Source organism: Rhincodon typus, chromosome 1, assembly GCF_021869965.1.
Source record: "Rhincodon typus isolate 14 chromosome 1, sRhiTyp1.1, whole genome shotgun sequence".
NCBI classification, from domain to species: domain Eukaryota; kingdom Metazoa; phylum Chordata; class Chondrichthyes; order Orectolobiformes; family Rhincodontidae; genus Rhincodon; species Rhincodon typus.
In genome coordinates, this window is record NC_063332.1 from 95,146,859 (window position 1) to 95,168,325 (window position 21,467).

At 39.2% G+C, this 21,467-nt stretch overlaps 1 protein-coding gene across 4 annotated transcripts in view; it reads left to right on the forward strand.

Moving 5' to 3' along the window:
* The first annotated feature begins 1,035 nt into the window (after window positions 1–1,035).
* Window positions 1,036–21,467, forward strand: part of ppargc1a (peroxisome proliferator-activated receptor gamma, coactivator 1 alpha) — a 136,431-nt gene continuing 115,999 nt past the window's right edge. For all 4 annotated transcript variants that reach the window (XM_048605188.1, XM_020511424.2, XM_048605201.1 and 1 more), the window contains exons 1-2: window positions 1,036–1,171; window positions 4,242–4,421. In XM_048605188.1, coding sequence (XP_048461145.1) covers window positions 1,124–1,171; window positions 4,242–4,421 — 228 coding nt within the window. In that variant the 5' untranslated portion in view covers window positions 1,036–1,123. The remainder of the gene's footprint in view (window positions 1,172–4,241; window positions 4,422–21,467) is intronic.

The window sequence follows — 21,467 nt, forward strand, 5'->3', positions numbered from 1 at the left end:
TAGTTAAAGGCTATTGAGGCCTATTATTCAAGGCTGACTGGAACAATCCAGTTCAGAATTGTTGAATCAGCTTTGGACATATTAAGGAATGGGATGTCTTTGGCTTGCCATCCTTAATTGGATGCCAAGCTTGCCCTCTGGTCAATAATTGGCCAGTTAGGGGAAAGTCACTGACAGGTGACTCTTCGCCATACATTTCAAGGTTATGACCCAATATCATGGTCCATACCCTAAGGCAGATTTCTGCCATGTGTGATGCAGAAGTTAACATCCCTTCTTACAAGAATCAAATATTTTATACAAAAGCAAGTATGCTTTTTGTACATTGATTAAAGTCAGATCTTGTTTATGTTTGAAATCCACACCAATTTCACAAAATCATAATGTAATTCTGCACCTTACTGTTTTGACTTTCAACACAGATGATATTGTTGTATTGTTTCTATGCATGTAGGTTATTGCTAAAATATAGGCTTAGGTAATTTTCAATTAATCAAACCTTGCTGAAAATTCATTTTTGTTCCTTCATTCAATGTGGAAAAGTTTGAAACATTTTATTTATTGTAATGATAGTATGCATTTCAGTTCCTTGGAACTTCAACATGTGTATGGTTTATAATTCAGAAAATGAAGTGGAAGAAAATGATTTTGAGTTTTAAATTGTGTAATCTTTGCAAATGTTTTAAAGATGTTTGATTTCTACAGAAATAAAGAAAATAATTTAAGACTGTGAAGCAGTATTAACCTCATATCATGTAAGACTTCCAACAAGATAAAAAAAAGCCTTTATCATTTAATTTTTTTGGTTGGCAGAATTCTTATGAAGGTGTAGTTTATAAAGTAGAATTTAATCATAGCACGGGACTAAAGATTCAAAGGTTGAGTAGTTTAAAGATTTACTGTACTTAGCAGTAGCTCCGCCCTCTGATACGTCATTGGTTTTATCATGGAATAGTACCTCTGACGGACAGCACTAGCTCCTTTTAATAACCTTGTCATGTGACACTGAACAGTAGCGTTAGTGTAGTAGTAAGACAGGTGCCTTCAGTTTAATTTCTGTAAAGGGCCAGTACCTCACATGTGTGCCTGCTGTGGATTTATTGAGATTTAAGCAATAAACTGAATGGAGTGGGACAGGTGCAACCAAGACTTTGAGTGGACTGAAACAGAGGTGAGCTGCAGTATAATTCAGTGATCTTTACATCAGTAGTGAGTAGAAACGAACTTATGTCTAACTACATAAAGAATGTTACTTAAAAGAGTATTCACCTAAACCTCTAGTGCTTTGAACTTCTTTTTACCAGTAAATGAATGAGACAATGTTACAGGCAAGCTGTTTTCATTGTCTTCTGTGAGAGGAACTAGCTTCACTGATCCTCTTTTAAAACTTGCCTAAAAAGTTTTGTGTAGTATAACCTTGTAGTATGTTAAGCTGGCAGAAATTTTATCTTGGATTTTATCTGTCTCCTTCATTTGGAAAACAGCCACACATCTGTGATTTCAATGCTATTAAAGGTGATACTGACATTTTTTTACTGCAATTCTCATTTACGAAACAACTTATGTCATAAGGTTCAGATTTAACTTGAAGTTTCACTGTCATTTGGTAATCAATTTGGCACTTTGCCATGAACAAAATTGTTAAAGTGAATTAGATAACAACACAATGTATGAACCAAAGCTTTGTATTTATTGTTTTTGTGTTTTCTAAGGTTTTAATAATCCAAACTCATGTCTTTTCACAATAGTCTTAGTTTAGAATAATTATTTTTAAGGATTAAATTTAAATCTAAGTCATCCACTGTAGGAGTTCAACCGCTTTAGGATGTTTGTATAGAAAGGCCGCTGCTTGTAATATAAAAATAGGCACTGATATGTTAAAGCTATATCACCTGCAAGGGAACATTTCATTAAAAAAAGGCAGAAAGGTTCACGGCTGTTCCTTCGGATGTACCCACAGTACATTTTGCTCTGTAAGGGGAATTTATGTATTTATGTTCACATTCAGAAAGTGCACACATGCCAAGATGATTCCAGCTAACCTTGTGATAATCTTGAGAAACAATTGCGAGAAAACCTATAATCTTTCCTGTGCCAAAAGCTGTGTAATTGTTCATGTGTTTTTATTTGCTTTTTGTATTCTATTCCAATATTTTTCAGAATGTTGCAGTAAGTCTTTGTCTACTCTTTCATGTGCATGAATTGCATTTGCACCATTGCATGCTTTATATAGATTGTTCACCAACCCCATACAGTACATAAATCTTGCATTCCAGTTTGCATAGGCACTGGGAATATCTGCTGACCTCTTGATGCCCCTGTTCATTTATAAGCAGTTGAGTGGCTATGGCAAAGAATGTGTTTCAGTATTTGTAAATCTGTTTTCTTCAGTCATGCATTAGTTTTATGAGTGAACGAGAGTTGAGTAAAGAATTAAATTCGAGAGAGTGAAGAGTATTTTGCCATCTCACCAATAAATCCTGTTTCTCTCAGGACAATAAGTAATGGGGAAATAATTATTAAGTGCAAATTTACAGTATAGTGGATTCTGTACTATTTTATCATTTTGTTATTGTAGCAATTAAGGATCTTTCTGAAAAATAATTTTTCGTTTGTCTACTAAAGCTCATTGGAGTGCAAAGGTAAAAGTGTTAAATGATTAAATACCTTGTTCATGCTTTGATCTGCATTTTAAAATCTATCCTATTATATTTAATTTGAAGTTAGAAAGAGATCAGTTAAAAGTAAATAAAATTGCCTGATAATTGTAAAGGTTATTGCAAGACATACCTGTGTACTTGAGTCATTCAGTTGTCCTTTGTTTTCCTGTTTTGTGTTGGATAGTAGTTTCTTGAGAACATATGTATTGTGTAGACCTCCCCCTTGTTGTGATATCTTAAAGTTGTGTTCTAATGGCATTATTTATGAATGGGAAGCAGTGAATTGTGGGCAGCATTCTCTGTCCATGATGTCACAGAATGGAGGTATATGGTTTCATATCGAGAAGTTCTGCACAAATTGGTTTTCTGAGGTTGCATCAATCTAGTGGTTTCAAGCCATAAAACAAAATTCACAATTTGCATGAGCATTATCAGCAAATATACAGAGTTATTTTTACAACATTGTGAGAAATCATCCAACATGATTAAGATGGTTATCTATCTTTATGGTAGTTACGATTATGAGAATATAGGTTTTTTTTAACTGAACACAGATTTATGAGACAATTAACACTGTAAAATTTGCCAATTGCTTTATGAGCAGGACAATAAAGTTTGATTATCTTACCTAATAAGTGAAGTTGAGCTAATAAAAAAAAAACCACCCAAATCAGCTGCTCAGTGCAACTGTGTGGACCTAGCAATGAGATATGCATGGACTGGTAAGCTGCAGTTTTCTTCACAATTTCCTCACTTGTTAATTCCTGAATCATTGAAAGCTATTTAAAAGCCCATTTACGCTAATAATCTGACATTCACTCAGCTGTCAAAATCCAACACATGCTTGAGATATTTTGCTTTTAAGTTTTCAGAGACTCACCTCATCTCTGGATCGATTCTTGGATATTGGCAATGCAGACCTGGAGCTTAAATTTGTTGATCTCCTATTGCATCATGTACAGATAGCAAAGGATTTTCAACACCACTGAATTGTATAGAGCTGCATCAAAATATTTTATTAATGTTTGCAGTCAAAATTGATTTACAATGTTTTTTTGCTTCAAACTTCTTTTTTAACTCCAATTACAGTATGTTTAATCACTTGGGAAGCTCTGTAGAGTCAAGTGTTGTCAAACCTGCTTTGCTCCCGGGTGGACATGAGGTTAACTAATCTCTCTGCTGGCAGTCATTGGCTTTTGTTTTCTCTTTCATCTTCCCTGTTATCAAAGACATTTTGCACTGAAAACAGAATAGCTTTAAACATTAAGATGGCAAAAATTTGAAAGCAGTGCATATTTTGAATCAATTCTTTATTGTATAAATTTGAAAGGAAGTTGCCAGTTGCAAATGAGGTAATTACATACAGAGTGCAGCAGGGCAAGTCGAAGGGAAGTTAATTTGCATTACTCCTGCACTCTTGTTAATAGTAATCTACATAGTAGCATTTACTAAAACCGCATTGTCAAGACATTGAAATTTTTTAATGAAGTTACCATTATACTGCAGCAAGTTGCAATGTTTATTAGCTAGAACAGCAATGTCAAGTATTTTAAAGCATGCCTTTGCTTTGTTTTCTTGTAGTATGCTGCATTAGTTGGTGAAGACCAGCCACTGTGTTCAGATCTCCCTGAACTTGACCTTTCTGAGCTTGATGTAAATGATTTGGACACAGAAACTTTTCTGGGTGGACTCAAGTGGTACAGTGACCAATCTGGAATAATTTCCAACCAATATGGGAATGAATCCTCTGACCTCTTCGAGGTAAGCAACTAAAATACCATCAAAACTTTTTCTTTACCTTCAGCAGATTTGTGGAATAATATTTAAATATGATGATACCTAGATTTTGCAATTGTAATTCAGAGACACTATTCCTGTTCCTGTTCCCATACCCTCCTAAACTGGTAGCAACTTCTTCCATTCATATATGTACAGTTGTATGAGGAAACCCAATCATTATTGCCAGTAATTCCCTATACAGTATGGCTGCATAATAGACCCCATTGAAGCCTATATGGACACAAAGCTTCTGAAATCACCGAATTGATGATAACTTACTCTTTAATGTTGTAATATTTGTTAAACCTTCACCCTCCTCAGAAATGTTATAACTTGTTAACGAACTGGAGCTGGAATTTTAATGGTACACTAATTATTTCTGAATGGCTTCTCTGGTGATGTAAATCTAATTATATGTTTGTGCCATATTACATTATTTTATTTGTGATTAAAAATTACATCAATTAGAGTTATAGAGTCATACAGCATAGAAACAGACCCTATGGCCCACTCTGTCTATGCTGGCCAATTAACATCAAACTATATTAATCCTGGTTACGTGCATTTTTTCTGCAGCCTGCAATGCCCTTGCATTTTAAGTGCTCATCCAAGTGCTTCTTAAATGTTGTGAAAGTACCTGCCTCGGTTACCCTCAAAGGCAGCACCTTCCATACTTCTATGACTCGCTGGGTGAAATTCTTTCTTTCCTCAGATCCCCTCTAAACCACTTATTCTTCACCTTAAGCTTTTGGCCTCTGGTCTTAGACACATCTGCCACGGGAAAAGGATTCTCACAATCTACCCTGTCTATGCTCATCATATTTTTGTATGACTCAATCAGGACCCCCTCAGCCTCCTCTGCTCCATGCAAAACACACCTAGCCTGTCCAGTCTGACCTTATAACTGAGACTTTCCATCCCAGGCAACATCCTGGCGAATCTCCTGCACACTATCCCCGCTGCAATCATGCCCTTCCAATAGTGTGGCGGCCAGAACTGCGCACAGTATTCTGTCTGTGGCCTAACTGTTGTTTTATAAAGTTGCAACAAGACTTCCCTGTTCCTGTGTTCTATACCTCGGCTTATGAAGGCAAGCATCATGTATCCCTTCTTCACCACCCTATCTACTTCTGCTAACACCTTCAGGGATCTATGATATTATACACCAAGGTCTCTGGTCCTCAGTGCTTCCTCGGGACTTTTCATTCATAATGTAAATCATTCCCTTATTAAATCTCCCAAAATGCATCACTTCATACTAATCAGAATTAAATTCCATATTCCATTGCTGTGTCCAATTTACCACCAGATCAATATCGGATTGTAGCCTGAGACCATTCTCTTCACTGGTAACAACACCATCAATTTTTGTGTCATGTGCAAACTTACCAACTATGCCTTCTACATTCATCTTAAAATTGTTAATGTACATCACAAACAGCAAGGATCCCAGCACTGTTCCTTGTGGTACATTGTTGGTCACAGGCTTCCAACCCAACACCCTTTGCCTCCCATTTTCAAGCTCATTTTGGATCTAGTTTGCCAACATGTTATCCCATTTTGGACCAACCTTCCATGTGAGACCATGTCAAAGGCCTTGCTGAAGTCCATGTAAACTACATCATCACGATCCTCATATTTAGTTAATTTTTTTAGAAAAGTATCTCAATCAAATTAGACAGGATCTCCCTGTAGCAAATAAAAACCAAAAGAACTGCGGATGCTGTCAATCAGGAACAAAAACAAAGTTGCTGGAAAAGCTCAGCAGGTCTGGCATTATCTGTGGAGGAGAAAACAGAGTTAACGTTTCGGGTCCGGTGACCCTTCCTCAGAACTGATGGTGGCTGGGAAAATGTCAGTTTATATGACATTATATGACTCCCTACCCCACCCACCTCCCTATTTTCTGCATATAAACTGACGTTTTCCCAGCCACCATCAGTTCTGAGGAAGGGTCACCGGACCCGAAACGTTAACTCTGTTTTCTCCTCCACAGATAATGCCAGACCTGCTGAGCTTTTCCAGCAACTTTGTTTTTTTTCTCCCTGCAGCAAATCTGTGCTGACTATCCCTGATCAATCCCTACCTTTGCAAGTGTTGATTAATCCTGTCCCTCAGAATTTTTTCCGGTACTTTCCCTACCGCTGTTGTCAGATTAACTGGTCTGTAATTATCTGGCCTATCTCTTGTGCCGTTCTTGAACAAGGAACCACATAAGCTATCCTCCAGTCAGTTGACATGTTACCCGTGGCCAGCAAAGTATTAAATATTTTGCCAGGGTGCTAGCAATCTCCTCCCTTGCTTCCCATAGCAGCCTGGCATACATCTCATCAGGCTCTGGGGATTTATGTCAGCTAAAACATCAAATATCTCCTCCTTATTGATCTTCATGCTGTAGAACCTCACCGGCTACAATACCTTTCTCCTTTGTGAATACAGATGAGGAATATTAATTTAAACACTCACCTGTATCCTCTGGCTCCTTACACAGATTAACCCTTTGGTCTCTAATAGGCCCCACTTACTCATGGTTATCCTCTTCTTCTTAATATACTTAAAATGCCTTGGGCTTTTCTTTAAGCCTAAGATATTTTGTGGCACCTCTTCGCCCTCCTAATTTTTTTTTAAGCACACCTTTACACTCTATAAACCTGAAGTACCTCCCCTATTTTTAGTGCTGCATACCTGACAATGCTTCCTTCTTTCTCTTTATCAAGCCCTTGATATCCGTTTCAATCTAGAGTTCCTTGGGCTTGCTGCCCTTGCTTTTCCCTCATTGAGAAATGTGCTGGCCCTGCACTCTCACTATGCCACTTTTTAAAAGATTCCCACTTTTCATTTGTAGACTTATTATAAGTATCTGCTCCCAGTCTGTGTTTGCCAGATCCTTTCTAATGATATTGAAATTAACCTTCCCACAATTTAGGTACCTAACTTATAAAGTTATGGTCACTATCCCCAAAATATTCACCCACTGATACGTCTACTACTTGATCGGCTTCATTCCCCCAGGATTAGGACGAGGACTGTCCTATCTCTAGTATGACTATTATATGTACTGGCACAAGCAACTCTCCTGGATGCACTTTAAAAATTCCACTCTGTCTAATTCTTTAACATGAATGTGATCTCTTTTAATGTTAGCAGAATTGAAATCCCCTGTACTATAACCCTGTTTCTTTCACTCTTTTTAAAAATACCTTATTAACCAAAAGCTTGTTTTTGCTATTTCAGCTTTTACAGTTTATGTTGCAACCTTCAGTTTTACAGATAGCAAAATAATAAAATATATAAAGATTAAGTATTTTGTTTGCTGCTTTACTATCTGTAAGATTTCTTCGGGTTGTTTACTCTGCTTGATGGAGATACTGATTTTGGATTTTTTTCTTTGGCTTTCTGATGCTTGGAACTCTTCTTTGCTTTGGCATCAGGTGCAAGTTGGAAAGGTGAAATCTATGCTGCAAAGATTGCTAGATCCTCGTGGACAGCTTCTTTAGAAAGCATTTGCTTTGTCACAGACTACAAAATGCAAATGATTACCCAAAGAGTATTCTCTTGCAGAAGGAACCATTTGGAATCATGAAGCTTTCAAAATGCTTTTTTCTTTAACAACTGGAATTGGAAATATTGTGGACAAGATTGAGATACAATAGATTTTCAATGAAGTTGACATTGGCTGTTTGGAAAAGATCAAGAGTAGTTTGATTTGTAGTCCATAAGTGAACTAACCTGATAAGTAATGAACGATGACCCAAATAACTCATTGGCTCAACTGGGACTTAAATTGTCTTTCACAGCCACTTACTATATATTAGAATTTTAAAACATTAATTAAAATCAAATAGGTAGCTGTTGCAAATGGCTATAAACCAGGAACAAAATAACATGCAGAATTTGGAACGGTTGGAGTAAAGATGGAGGTATTGCGGCACAATTGTGGTTTCCCAATATCTGATCCAGAAGGTCTGGGTTCAAGTCTCATCCCAGGACTTAACAGCTCTGGTGTGTTCCGAATGAAACGTGATAGTTTGATTAGGAATTTTCAATATGCCTATGGTAGATCCTAAGAACTGGAGAGTCTCCTGGTGAGCCACAATTTATGCAGAATGAGGCCTTGAACTTATTTCTAAATTGGGTCTTGTTTGTGAAATTGAGCTTGATTTTCTGGTGGTTGCTAGGACCCACATGGGAATCCCAACCTCTCACATGTCATTAGTGTGCCCAGTGGTGCAACAGTTGGAGGCAGTCCCTAATTGGCCATCTCTGTACTTGAGGTCCTATTAAGGATGATGGGTGTGCTCCCAAACGTGCCAGCTCAATCAAAGATCCTGCAGCAATATCAGATTGGCAGCACTACTCGAAGAGAGGGGAAGGCAGGCAAGTGGGTATGCTCTCATTGGCTGCCCAACATTGTGGCAAACAGGCAGCCAACCTAGTTCATAGTGCACCCCTCAGAATGCCCTTGGAAACAGAGATGTGTTGAGAAATTGTCCCAAGTTGGCTCTCCACATTTTCCTGTCCCAATATCCACCACCACTTCCAAATGTTTGGAAAATCCAGCCTGTTATAATTAAATATGTAAAAATTATTTTTCTTGAAATATGATATGGGGGTTGGTTTTCATCCACATGCATTCTAGTCCCTTTCCCTGCTGGATTTAAATGGAGTTGAGGCAAAACAAAACTGTCAATGTCTGTAAACATATAATTTTGGTGAAGGCTTTAAAATAGGTGACTCTCTGCCTTCAGAAAAAATGTAGAGGTTTCATTAGCACATTCAAATTAGAGTCCTATCACATGGAACAGTATAACCAATGATCTGCAAAGGGACAATGAACAGACTTCACAAAATAGGTGAAAACACTTCTGAAGAAATTTTTATAACATAGCAGTGAATATGCATGCTCCTGACCTTACAAAATTTGATGCCTCAGGTTTCATAGAATCCCTACAGTGTGGAAACAGGCCCTTCGGTCCAACAAGTCCACACTGCCCCTCAGAGCATCGCACCCAGACCCGTCCTTCTTAATGCACCTAATCTACACATCCCTGAACAGTATAGGGTAATTTAGCATGGCCAAGCCACCTAACCTGCACATCTTTGGACTGTGGGAGAAAACTGGAGCACCCAGAGGAAACTCACGCAGACAAGGGGAGAATATGCAAACTTCACACAGACAGTCACCCAAGGGTGGAATTGAACCCAGGTCCTTTGTGCTGTGAGGCAGCAGTGCTAACCACTGTGCTGGGGTAGTAGGAACTGCAGATGCTGGAGAATCTGAGACAACAAGGCGTAGAGCTGGATGAACACAGCAGGCCAAGCAGCATCATAGGAGCAGGAAGGCTGACGTTTTGGGCCTAGACCCTTCTGAAGATGCTGCTTGGCCTGCTGTGTTCATCCAGCTGTACGCCTTGTTGTCTCTAACCACTGTGCTACTGTGTCACCACTGAGCAGCTTCATTCAACTTGAACGAGCTGGGCTCTGCTGTGGAGCAGAGAAATTCGATGTCACTCTCATTAACAAACCTCTTCAAAATGGAGTCATTCCAAATAAGCCTTAATCATTTTAAGTGTTCAGGTTTTGACTGCCTGAAATGAGAAGATAGCAGACAAATTCCATCCGCTTGTCAGCCAACAGATATGGTCATATGTTTAAAATTCATCCAGTTACATGAATTTCAGGTTTATCCAGCTGTGGATTCATCAAATGGAAACAGTGCCATCCAAATTTCTATATTATCTAAATAGATCATAAATGCAGTTCCTGTTCTTTGATACCATTTATGGTGCTTTTATTGTCCTGGATCAGAAGTGACCCTTGCTGTGAAGTATGTCTACACCTTTATGTCAGATTAGATTGTGATACATGCCATGGTAGAGTCACCCCAGATGCTCATGCATACAAACTGGTCCCTTTGGCAAAACATTGTTAGTGTCAAATGGACAGATACAATCTCCAAAAGGAATCAAGTGGGTAGATTTTTTTTAGAAAGGTGATAGTTGTGTTCTAACTGCTTAATAGTATTGCCAATCAGTCTTTGATCTTTAGGTTTTGGGGGCATTGCCTTTGGCTTGAATGCTCCTGTGTGAAAGTGTCTAGACATTCGGCCTTTATTTATTAGCATATTCCTGTTTTGTAAACTTTGACTTTCACCTGTTCTGAAATACTTGACTTTTCAGCCAACTACTTAAACTAATTTTGAATGCTATTTTACTATTCTTAATAAGAACCTTCTATTGTGAAGGCCAATTTGAATCACATGCAGTTTTCTTACACTGACTAAATAATTCTACCTCCAGTGTGCAACTTGCCATTGTATATGTTCCATGTGCTCAAAATTTCAAACAGGATCCTTGTTGCGATGCAAATGTTGCATATTTTGAAATTCTTATAATTTCACAGCATAGTATGAGGCTGCTGTTTGTACTGAACTTGAGTTAATCAAGCTAGTAATGTTCTGCTCCTCTTTTCTTCCTCTTTTAAAAATGTTCATTATCAAATGTTAGTCCACTTGCCTATTAAACACTCTGGATTCTTTCATCATTGCGGTTAGTATGGGAATTTTGTGCCCTATTAGTAAAAGTATGCGGGGCAACATTCTATCAATCTCGTAAGGGAGATGTAATTGCACTGGAGAGGACATAGAGGAGATTTACCAGGATGTTGCCTGGGCCAGAGAGTTTTAGTTTTGAAGAGAGATTGGATAGACTGGGGTTATTTTCCTTTCAAACAGAGGAAATTGATATGGGACATGATTGAGATATAAAAAATTTGGGTAGACAGGAAGGAATTTTTCCCCATGATGGAGGAATCAATGACCAGGGGCGTAGATTTAAGGTGAGGAACAGGAGGTTTAGAAGAGGATACGAAGATTTATTTTTCACTCGGGGCGTTGGGAATCTGGAACTCACTGCCCGTAAGGGTGGCAGTGGCAGAAAACTTCATAACACTTAATAAATATTTTAGATGTGCACGTGTTATGCAAGAGATGGAAAATAGTAATAGAATAGATAGGTGCTTGTTTCTGACTGGTGCAAATTCGTTGGGCATTTTTTTTGTGCTGTATAGCTCTGTGACTCTATGATACTAGAATACTGCTAGCGCCTTTCGGAATGACCTAGTGCCTTAAGGGAAAATTGGCTAATCCAAAGATCTGGAATATGCATCGCATAGATGGACCCATACATTAAGATGTACCTTAACGGTGTTAAGGTGGTATAGCTGCTACATTAGATGCATGATTTACAACAGCAATACTTAAATGGTTTCTATAGCTGACTTGAACAACATATCATGTTGTTATCTTTGAATGCTTCAAGCTTTCTATTTAAAAATAATCCATAGAGTTTAGAAGAGTGAGTGTTGATATTATTGAAAAATACAAAATGCTGAGAGGACTTGACAGGATAGATATTAAGAGCAATTTTCCCTGTGTGGAAAGTATAGGAGTAGGGAACACAGGTTAAAAATGAGGTCTCCCACTTATGACAGACATAAAAACGATTGTTTTTCTCAGGCAGCAGTTTGTCTGGGGAGCTCTTGTCCCTGAAGATCAGTTGTGTCTGTCTCATTGGATAATTTCAAGCCAGTTGATTGGCCAGGAAGTGAAAGGTTATATGTGATAGACAGGAGTGTTGAGGCCAAAACCAAATCAGCCGTGATCTTAAATGTCAGAGCAGCCTTTTTAGGGCCAAACGACCTACTCCTGCTCCTGATTTGTACGTTTAGAAATTATTTACAAATTTCTCAAATAGGTTTCAATTTAGGTGTGCTATTGAAACAGTCCCAATTATATCTGTGAGTGTTTACTGTGACTACCATTGAAAAATTGAAATGAGAGACAGAATTTTGTTGTGGCATCAGTGGTCTCACCCTCCAGCTGGACAGATGGCAGGAAACCCTTGGTGCCCCTTTCTAGGAAAGCCTGGTGAAGCAAACATCAACCAGAAAATAGGTTACTGTTGGCCCTACCTCTGGAAGCAAGAGCTCAGGTGGAGATACAACCTTGCAAGAGCTACCGATCAATCAGAGGCTGGCAATTCTCGTGCTTGCAGTGTCAGTGTGGAGGCTTTGGCTACGGCTGGAGAAACACTTGCTTGGAGTCCTAGCATTATGGGGAACCCAAGCCAGAAGTTAGTAATGCTGGGGGGGAATAAATTTCACAGGGTGGTGTTTGTGGGAAGTTGGGGCAAGGTGGTCAGTGGCAATAGCAGTGGGCACTCTTATCATGCTCACACTCCCCTTCTGTTTTGCAGTCCTACGATCAGGTTCTGATTGCCTTTGATCAAGCGATTTTCTTCCCCCACCCTGCAAACCAGAGATACAAACAGCTCACATAGTTTGACCCATTGTGCATACTTAAGGATCTCAATTGGCAGTGAGGTATGAAATTCAACCAGGGCCTTCACACCCTGAACTTAATTCTGGTAGAGATGGGAATGTGGTGGGATTCAAATATGATACCCTGCTTCCAACCTCATCACTAGCAAGAACAGAAGTTTCTGCCCGTGCAACTAACAGAACGCTGCAAGGTTTTTTGTGTTGCTAGGTTAATATATAAACCATGATTATAATTTGGCTAACATCTTCCAATGGTGTAGTTTTTTACAAGTCTGTTGTAAAAACTGCAAGGAGGCCTGAACTATACAATACGGTGGCACAGCAGGCTGGCATATTATCATACTGTGTCGGTAAATGATATGTCGTGAATCATGCACACATCTGGATCTCAGCTGAAGAAGATTGATTCTCTCCAAAAAGAAGCTGAATATCCAATTCAGGTTATTTGCACGAAGCTCTATCTGAAAGAACTTAATGTGCAATGGAATGGCCTGAGAGTGGTGGAAATTAGTAACTGAAAGCTACCTCAGTTGCACGGTTGATGCTCCAAATTGGACACTGGATGAGATAATATAGAAACCTTAGGAGCTTTTAAAAATTTGAGAGAAATCTACACCCTTAAATTTCTTCATTACCATAAAATATTACATATACCAAAGTTTTATTTATGATATAAATAACACTTAATGTGCTGTGAAAGAAATCATAATATCACTACAGTATGAATCATATGATACAGTATCACTGTATTAAGAATCATGTGGCAACTAACACAATAGCAGGAGCACAATAGCTTTTGCCAATAACTTGGAGAGCTGTGGCTTGGAGAAACTTTTCTCTCAAAATCTTTTGCTCTTCATCTAATTTAAAGAGCAAACAGGCTCCTGTTTGCCTTTCTCAGGGAATTGTATGGTCGGAGAGGTGAAAGCGCTCAAACTGATGGGATCTGCCATTGTTCGCACCACTGACATCCACACAGCTGGACATCATTTTCAAATGCCGCAAAGCAGTAACAAACCCTCACACCGTAGTCTATAGGTGTGAGGCTGAAAAAGCACAGCAGGTCGGACAGCATCCGACGAGCAGGTAAGTCAACAGACTGTGGTGATTGAGCTTTTATATACAAGATGCTATCCAGAGGAAAGGATGCTTATTCACCTCCTTTCAAGGACAGGAAGACTGGAGGTGTTGGTGAGCAAGGTGGCAGAAGGAAGGGCTGCCCTTTTTCTAGCCTTTTTCCCCTATAGGAAGCTTCTCTACCAGATTAAGACATCCTGGACATAGATTGCAGGCTCAGTCGGTGCTGTATCCTGGATGAAATGGAAAGACCAGCAATGCAGAAGGAAGTTCAATAATCACTTGTACTGTACAATGGTAAGTGCTACCATCTTCTCTCCGCTACCTTATATTCACAGCTCCACCACGCTGTCTAACACTACCACTGCATACACATCTCATTAAAACTCATGGACTACAGTTCTCATTATTGCATGCATCGTATCCACTTAATGCCTCTCAACCACCTATCCTCCCAACCTCGTTACCCTTCCTGTCCTATGCACTTCCTGTTCCCTCACAGGGAAAACTTACCACCTTTTCTACTCATGCATGACCACTATCTGTTCTTCCATTCACTTCCAACACACTTAATCTTCCCTTTGTCTCATTGAGAAAAAATGACCTACAGCAGCGCTGAGAGGTCCGTTCCTGGCCAAGAGGGATAACGCACATCAGGCTGTTATAAAGAGAAAAATTTAGATACTTAGAGAAGTACACAACCACTTGTGTGGAGATGGAAGACATCGTGACCAACCCAGTAAGCTTCATTGTGCTGTGCTTCCCTCTCATTATTATCAGTGTCAACGTAAACTCATTCTTAATCTGCACAAGCTTTTACTTCTCTTAGACAACAAATTTCCTCTTCTCTTTTGCAGGCACTTGCAGCTCACAATGAACCTCCACCAGGGGCCAGCCATGGCAACCTCCAAAAGTTTCTCCCAGAGAACTCCAAATTTGCCCGGCCCCATTCCTCTGCCTGCAGTCCCAAGTTTGCAGCAGATCAAAGCTGGAAAGTGAGCCAACATCTGAGCCGGAGACTGTCAGTCTCCAGGCCCAAATGCATAAAAGGAACAACCACTGAAGTTTTGTAAACCAACAGGACACCTACAAAGGAGGCTTGATCCATTCCAGCTACTGACGCTAGGACTGCACTCAGATATAGCAAGGGGCTGAGAAAGAGCAAACTTACCAAGGGCACATAGTACTATGGGTGAAACATCATTGTAAACTATGTTTCACTTTTATAAACTTACGTTTGTTTGCATTGTTAAAATGTCAGCTCTTTTTAACTTTCACTGTTGGAGCTGGTCAAGTCACACCCATGTGAAAAATGAGCAACTATTTCACACAACCCAAGGATGAAAGCAGATGTAATGGGCAAGCATTACTCATCTCTCACAAATAACAGACCTCTTGACTGCAGGCACATCAGACATCAGGGATCCTTGATCCATGATGATGAGGACTGCAGCCAAGGCATTGCGCTTTACTATGGACAGGCTAAATGCAATTTACAAGGAATATGCTAGGACCTTGCTTACACACTTTACACCACACTTACGTCCACCTTGTGAGTGAAATTATGGAATCAGTAATGATTCATTGGATAGAAGAAAATGTTCATTTTCTGAAGAAGGGTCTAGGCCCGAAACGTCAGCCTTCCTGCTCCTCTGATGCTGCTTGGCCTGCTGTGTTCATCCAGCTCTACACCTTGTTATCTCTGTTCATTTTATGTATCAGCTTTTCAAAGGAGTGCGTGGCCATTAAAGGCTGGGAGATGTACATTGGGCAGCTCACATGTCCATTCTCCCTCATTATACATTATTCTTTATAATGTGCTGCCTCTTGCTGGTTCAGAACTGCCCTGGAGGTTATTGAAGCATTTCAGGGCAACGTTTTAGTTTGTTTGCACTGTGAAACATTGAAGGATTACTGTTAATACAAAGTCAAAAAGAGATTCCTCAGAATTCCTCTCAACCTGTTGGCTATCATGAGAGACTTCACTACGTAACACTGTGATATGATATCCTGATAGAAACTTTAAGAGTTAACGTAACTTCAAAGCCATTGACTGCTGCTTTTTTGCCTCATGCTCAGTACATCGTAATGTGCAGGTACTAGAAAGTGGGATCACCCAAAGATTGCAAGCGTACAATCAGATCAATAACAAGACATTCTGCATCAGTCTGAAGGTTTCATAAAGGTGAGATGAGCCATGTCTGGAGGAAGTACCCCTGGTTCCCCAGCAGCCATCCCTGTATGACCGAAGGGGCTAGGAAATTTGAGTTTTCTAGTGTTTAAGAGTCATGGCAGCTTCCAAGATATCATATGCAGATCTCCAGAATTTGGTATCAGTGGTCAAATATAATTTGAACATTGATGTGGTGCAATCTTTATTGTTGACATAATCTGCTGGTTGGTGATAGGATACCCTGCAGCAATGATAGCACCCTGCACCTGGGGAAGCCAGTGCTGTGGATCATCCCATTGCTTGGGCTGCTTGATCTCCTTGACACAAGGGAAGGATATGAAAAATGTACTCTTTAGAAAATAACAGCAGTTATATCCTGGATTTATGAGCTGAGGATGGGAGATGACACACAGGTCCCCATTTGCTTTTTATAATGAGCTACTGCCACAAAATTCAGGGTCTGATGGGATTGACACCCAGTCATTCTGAGTACAAGTCCTGTTCGAGCAGTTAACACAATTCTTTGACCACCTAGGACATCTTTAATTTATGCCTACATTGTCTGTCAGAGAGTTGAAGAAAATGATAGTGAGACTTGTGGATTAGAGGTTTCAACATATGCCACCACCCTCTTGGTGGAGCTTCAGTTGCTGTATCTCCCTCTGGATGCTGTGTCAGCTGCTGGAGTTTTCTGTGCTTGTTGGACTTGATCACAAAGTAGTAATTCATTTATCCTTCTAAGTTGTCCAGAATATCATCAAAGCTAAAATGACTCCAACCACAGAGATCTCCATGTGAGATCAATGAACAGATAATCCATGGGGAATGTCAGAAAAATAAGACAGTTTTATTGAAGGAACTGCTGGGCCCCTCACATCACAATGAAGTGTCATGCTGTCACACAATATGGCATGAAGGCTTCCCAAGGAACCCATTGTCATGCCTCCATAAAGAATTTCAAGCTATGTCACTTTATCCAAATATATGTTGCATAATTAAAGTTTCAGTTCTAAAATGGGAGAAGAATTCTGCTGTAAGTCACCATGATAGCTTCCCCTGTTCCTTCTCACCAAGAAGAGGCTTCTTTTCACATCACAGAGAGTGTCCTTACGTGTTTATAGTTCAGTATGTGAATGTAGCAGTTGCACAACGTTGTCTTCCAGTACTTGTTGTGGTGAGTATTTGCAAAATGAGAATTTCAGGTGTTTTTAAATGTCTTGTCCTCATTACAGTTGCTCAGCTGACATGACACAGAGGCACTTAGCACACATAATGTCTTGATCATGCTTTTTCGAGGCCATAACTTTTAATGTGCTCTCTTGGACAATGAATGACCTGCTGATGAATCCAAACTGAAACCAGGGATGGTTTTATTGAATATAACATGATTACTGTCACTGCTGTTAGCAAGGCTTCCAAATCCAAGAATTTTACTCTGCTCCTGAAGCAAAAAGGCTAACTGCACCCACTTTGCATGCAGTGTCAGCTATTTTGTATAGATATTGCTCAGTTGCATTTTGATTGGACAAGAAGGTTCCAACTTTGTGTTCTGGTGAGTGACTTTCAGACTCCATCTTTGATACAAGACTTTTCCTCCATCCTTCGTGATCCTTTTTGTATCGCTGACCCTGTAGCCTCAATGAGCTCTTCCTTCCTCAGTCCCTTTATATATCTATTAATTTTACCCCTAGCACATGTTACTTTGGAAAGTCCCATACGAAGTAACATTTACACCATATAAATGCCAGGCATTGACCATCTCCAACCTTTACTCTGGCACCATGGAGGCAAGACACCATTCTGGAGTCTTACCTAACTACGCCCCTGACTATCACTACCTCTCAACTACACTTTGATCCTCCCTGCTGTACAACAGTGCCAATCATGGTGCCACTGATCTGGCTGCTGTTACTTCTCCCTGAGAGGCCATTCCCCCAAAAGTATCCAAAAATGGTATATCTCTTTGAGAGGGGATTGGCCACAGGGGACTCCTGCACTGCCTGCCCACACAGTGATGTATCAACCTGATTCGTGATTGTTGGATTCCTATTGTAGTGGATTAATTGGAGGCAGTAGCAGAAAATTGATGGGACTTCATTGTAGCTCCAACTACCTAAGCACCCGCAATAGTTACTAGCATCATTTCTGTGAGGCTGTGAAATCCTCATTATTTTAAGTAGCTCCAAACAAGGTACCAGACATAATATGCAACAAGACCAAATGTCTTATTTTCCTTCAGTTCCACTTAACTTTGCATTATGTCTACCATGTGGTCATATTTTTGTTGCACGTAAAATGGCTGTGCTCTGGAAGAATGGCAGAAATGAATGTAAATAAACTAATAGTCATCTTCATAGAAGGTAAGTGTAGCTTATTCCTGTTTTTTTTTGTTTTATTTTAATGCCTTTTGCAACAGATATTTGTTTGCCTTTGTTAATTTATATTTCTCATTGATCTTCATGAGGGTAATTACCCTATATCTTTGCTTCTTGGAAGAATAAGATGAAGAATACTGGAAGGGTACTGGCAGTCCTGGGAGGTACCTGCTGTAGTTGCTAACAGGCTATGAGTGCACTTGTAGAAGAATATATACAGGCAGGAGACCTCCAATTGTCTAGGGACTTCATTTTACAAAATGATCTGAATTGTGCCACATTCTGCAGCCTAACATACAGCTCACTTGTTCATCATGCAATACATGACTCACTATAGCTCTCATGATCATGACTATTTTGAATTTTTATGCTATATCATTATTACAGGCTGCCATAGGGAACATTACTAACATTAACCAGTTTCCTGTGCACAGAAACATTACGTGAATCATGAATATATTATCGATTAGAGCAAACAATGTTCCCTCCTTCCCCAAGCATATCCTGCAGCACACCACTGCAATTTTATACAATGACAGAATTTCTGAATGTACTAGAAGTCTCAGGTTGCAATTATTTGTCTGAATGCTCTATCAATCAATACCAGCACTTAAATCAACAGCAAAGAATTCTACTTATGCAAAATCTAGATCATTGTGACCAGCAGTGCAAGTTTATTATGTGAATCCTTGTTTAACTGCCAGCTACCATTTAAGGCAATTTAGTGTGCCTCACACTTTGAACATGAAAGGAAAGGTACTGGGTCATCGCACTCCTGTTTTATCCTTGACAGCTATAGCAGCCAGCATGAGATTCAAACATCATTGAGCATATAACTGGCATGTTGAAGGCCATTTCAGTTGCCTGGGCTTATCTATAGTGCTTTGAATTTAGAGTCCAGCTAGGATCTCAATGACAGTGCTTCCAACTATCTATTCCATCAACGTGAAAAGAAGGTTGAATGAATCCAAGAGCGGCAGTCTGAAATAGATGTGGAAGAGAATGCTTTGCCAACCACACTCATGCTACTCTCAGACAGGACGCTTAGACTTTATTTGTGTGATTAGCCATTACGTTAACAGCTGTGTCTACATCTGCCCCTTCCTTCTGTAAGTGTGCCATCATCTGCAGCTTCTTCACTATGGTCAGCAGCTCACTAGGTTACCTCAGAAAAGTAACTACACACCTTTCTAACTGGACCCGAAACGTTAACTCTGATTTCTTTTCACAGATGCTGCTGGACTTGCTGAGCTTTTCCAGCAATTTCTGTGTTTGTTTCTAAAAATAATGTTTGTATTCATTACATATTTACAATAAAAATACAGTTATGTGTAAGTAGGTGTGTAGTACATCATGCCATTGTGTTCTCCCTTGGTACCAGCATATGAAGTGTGAACTCATTACCTTTATTTACTGCATCTCCTGATAGCTGTAGTGCCAGGTTGGAGTGCAAACTAACAGCTGAATTGATGCTCATGATACCTGGCACTTTAAGCCACTGCTTTAAATCCTGCTGCAAAAGATTAATTGTGCTACCTCCTTGTACCACACATCAGTAGAGCTCCCAATAAGGGACAGTGCAAATGAAAGGAGCTTTTGTTTTCAAATAAGGTTAGCTTTGAAACTTCCTGTAGTATCAACTGTCATGGCATCAGAATGATGACACCCGCATATGTACCATTGAAAAATGTAGCTTATCATCTCCACCGTGATACAGTATAAGCACATACCATTATATACAGGAACATTTTAAATCAGATTATGTGTTAATATCACTGCTTATTGTGAAAGTTTGCTGTCTACAAACTGGCTGCCACATTTCCAACGTTACAACGTTGACCACTTAAAAAGCACTTAATTGATTGTGAGAGATAATAGGAACTGCCGATGCTGGAGTCTGAGATAACACCTTCTTCAGAAGAAGGGTCCAGACCCGAAATGTCAGCTTTCCTGCTCCTAATTGATTGTGAAGTGTTTTTTGGGAATATTCTATAACCATGAAATATCCTATACAAATGCAAACTTGTCTTTCTGTTGGAAAGATGAAGAACATCTTAAAAATTGCAAAATCTGTAAATGTTTACTAGTAAAGGAAATATCCAATGTCTCTGTTCAGGCCTATTCTTTTCTTCAGTGTTTCCTAAAATATTTTGCTAGTTTGAGTAGACAGGGCAGTTAAACCAAATCAGAAAAGGGAATTTAAAAAGAAAATCTTTAGCACAAGTAATCTTTTATTTAATGTGTTGACTTTAACAAAGCCCCGAATATTCTTTTGGATATAATGGTTCTAGAAGGATTAGCGCTTAACTGAGAAAATGATTGCATTTCCATCTTTGTTTAAAAACAATCCGATTGAATTTAACTTTTCAACAAATATTGACAGACTGTCAGTTTATTATTTTGTTTTTCCTTTAAAAGTAAATCTTTAAGATTTTCAGAACAAGAAATCAAGAGATATATGTACCTAATAGCATTCCAAAATGACTAAACAATCAAGGGACAATGGAAGAGAAGAAATAAATACAATAATTATCACAGAAGGAAAAGTGCAAGGGAAACAAATGGGGCTTAACACAGATGAGTCCCATGGACCTATTAGATTGCATTCTGGGATAAGAAGTAGCTGCAGAGACGGTGATTGCACAAGTTGTAATCATCCAAGAATCCTAAGATTCTGGAGAAGTTCCAGAGAATTGGAAAACTACTGATGTAACACCTTCGTTTAAATAGAGGAGACAAAAAAAAACAGGTAACTGGAGGCCAATTAGCTTATTGTTTGTTATTAGGGAGATATTAAAATTCATTACAAAGGGAATAATAGCAGAGCATTTAAAAATACATTATATAACTTCATGAAGGGAAATCTTGTCTCACAAATTTATTAGAATTCTTTGAGGAAGTAACGGGATCAATAAAGTGAATGCAGTAAATGTAATATATTTGGATTTTCAGAAGACGTCGGATAAGGTACCACACATGTTAGGTTGCTTAATAAGATAAGAGCCCATGGTATTGGGGGTACTGTACTAGCATGGATAGCACATTGGCTAACTAACAGAAGCC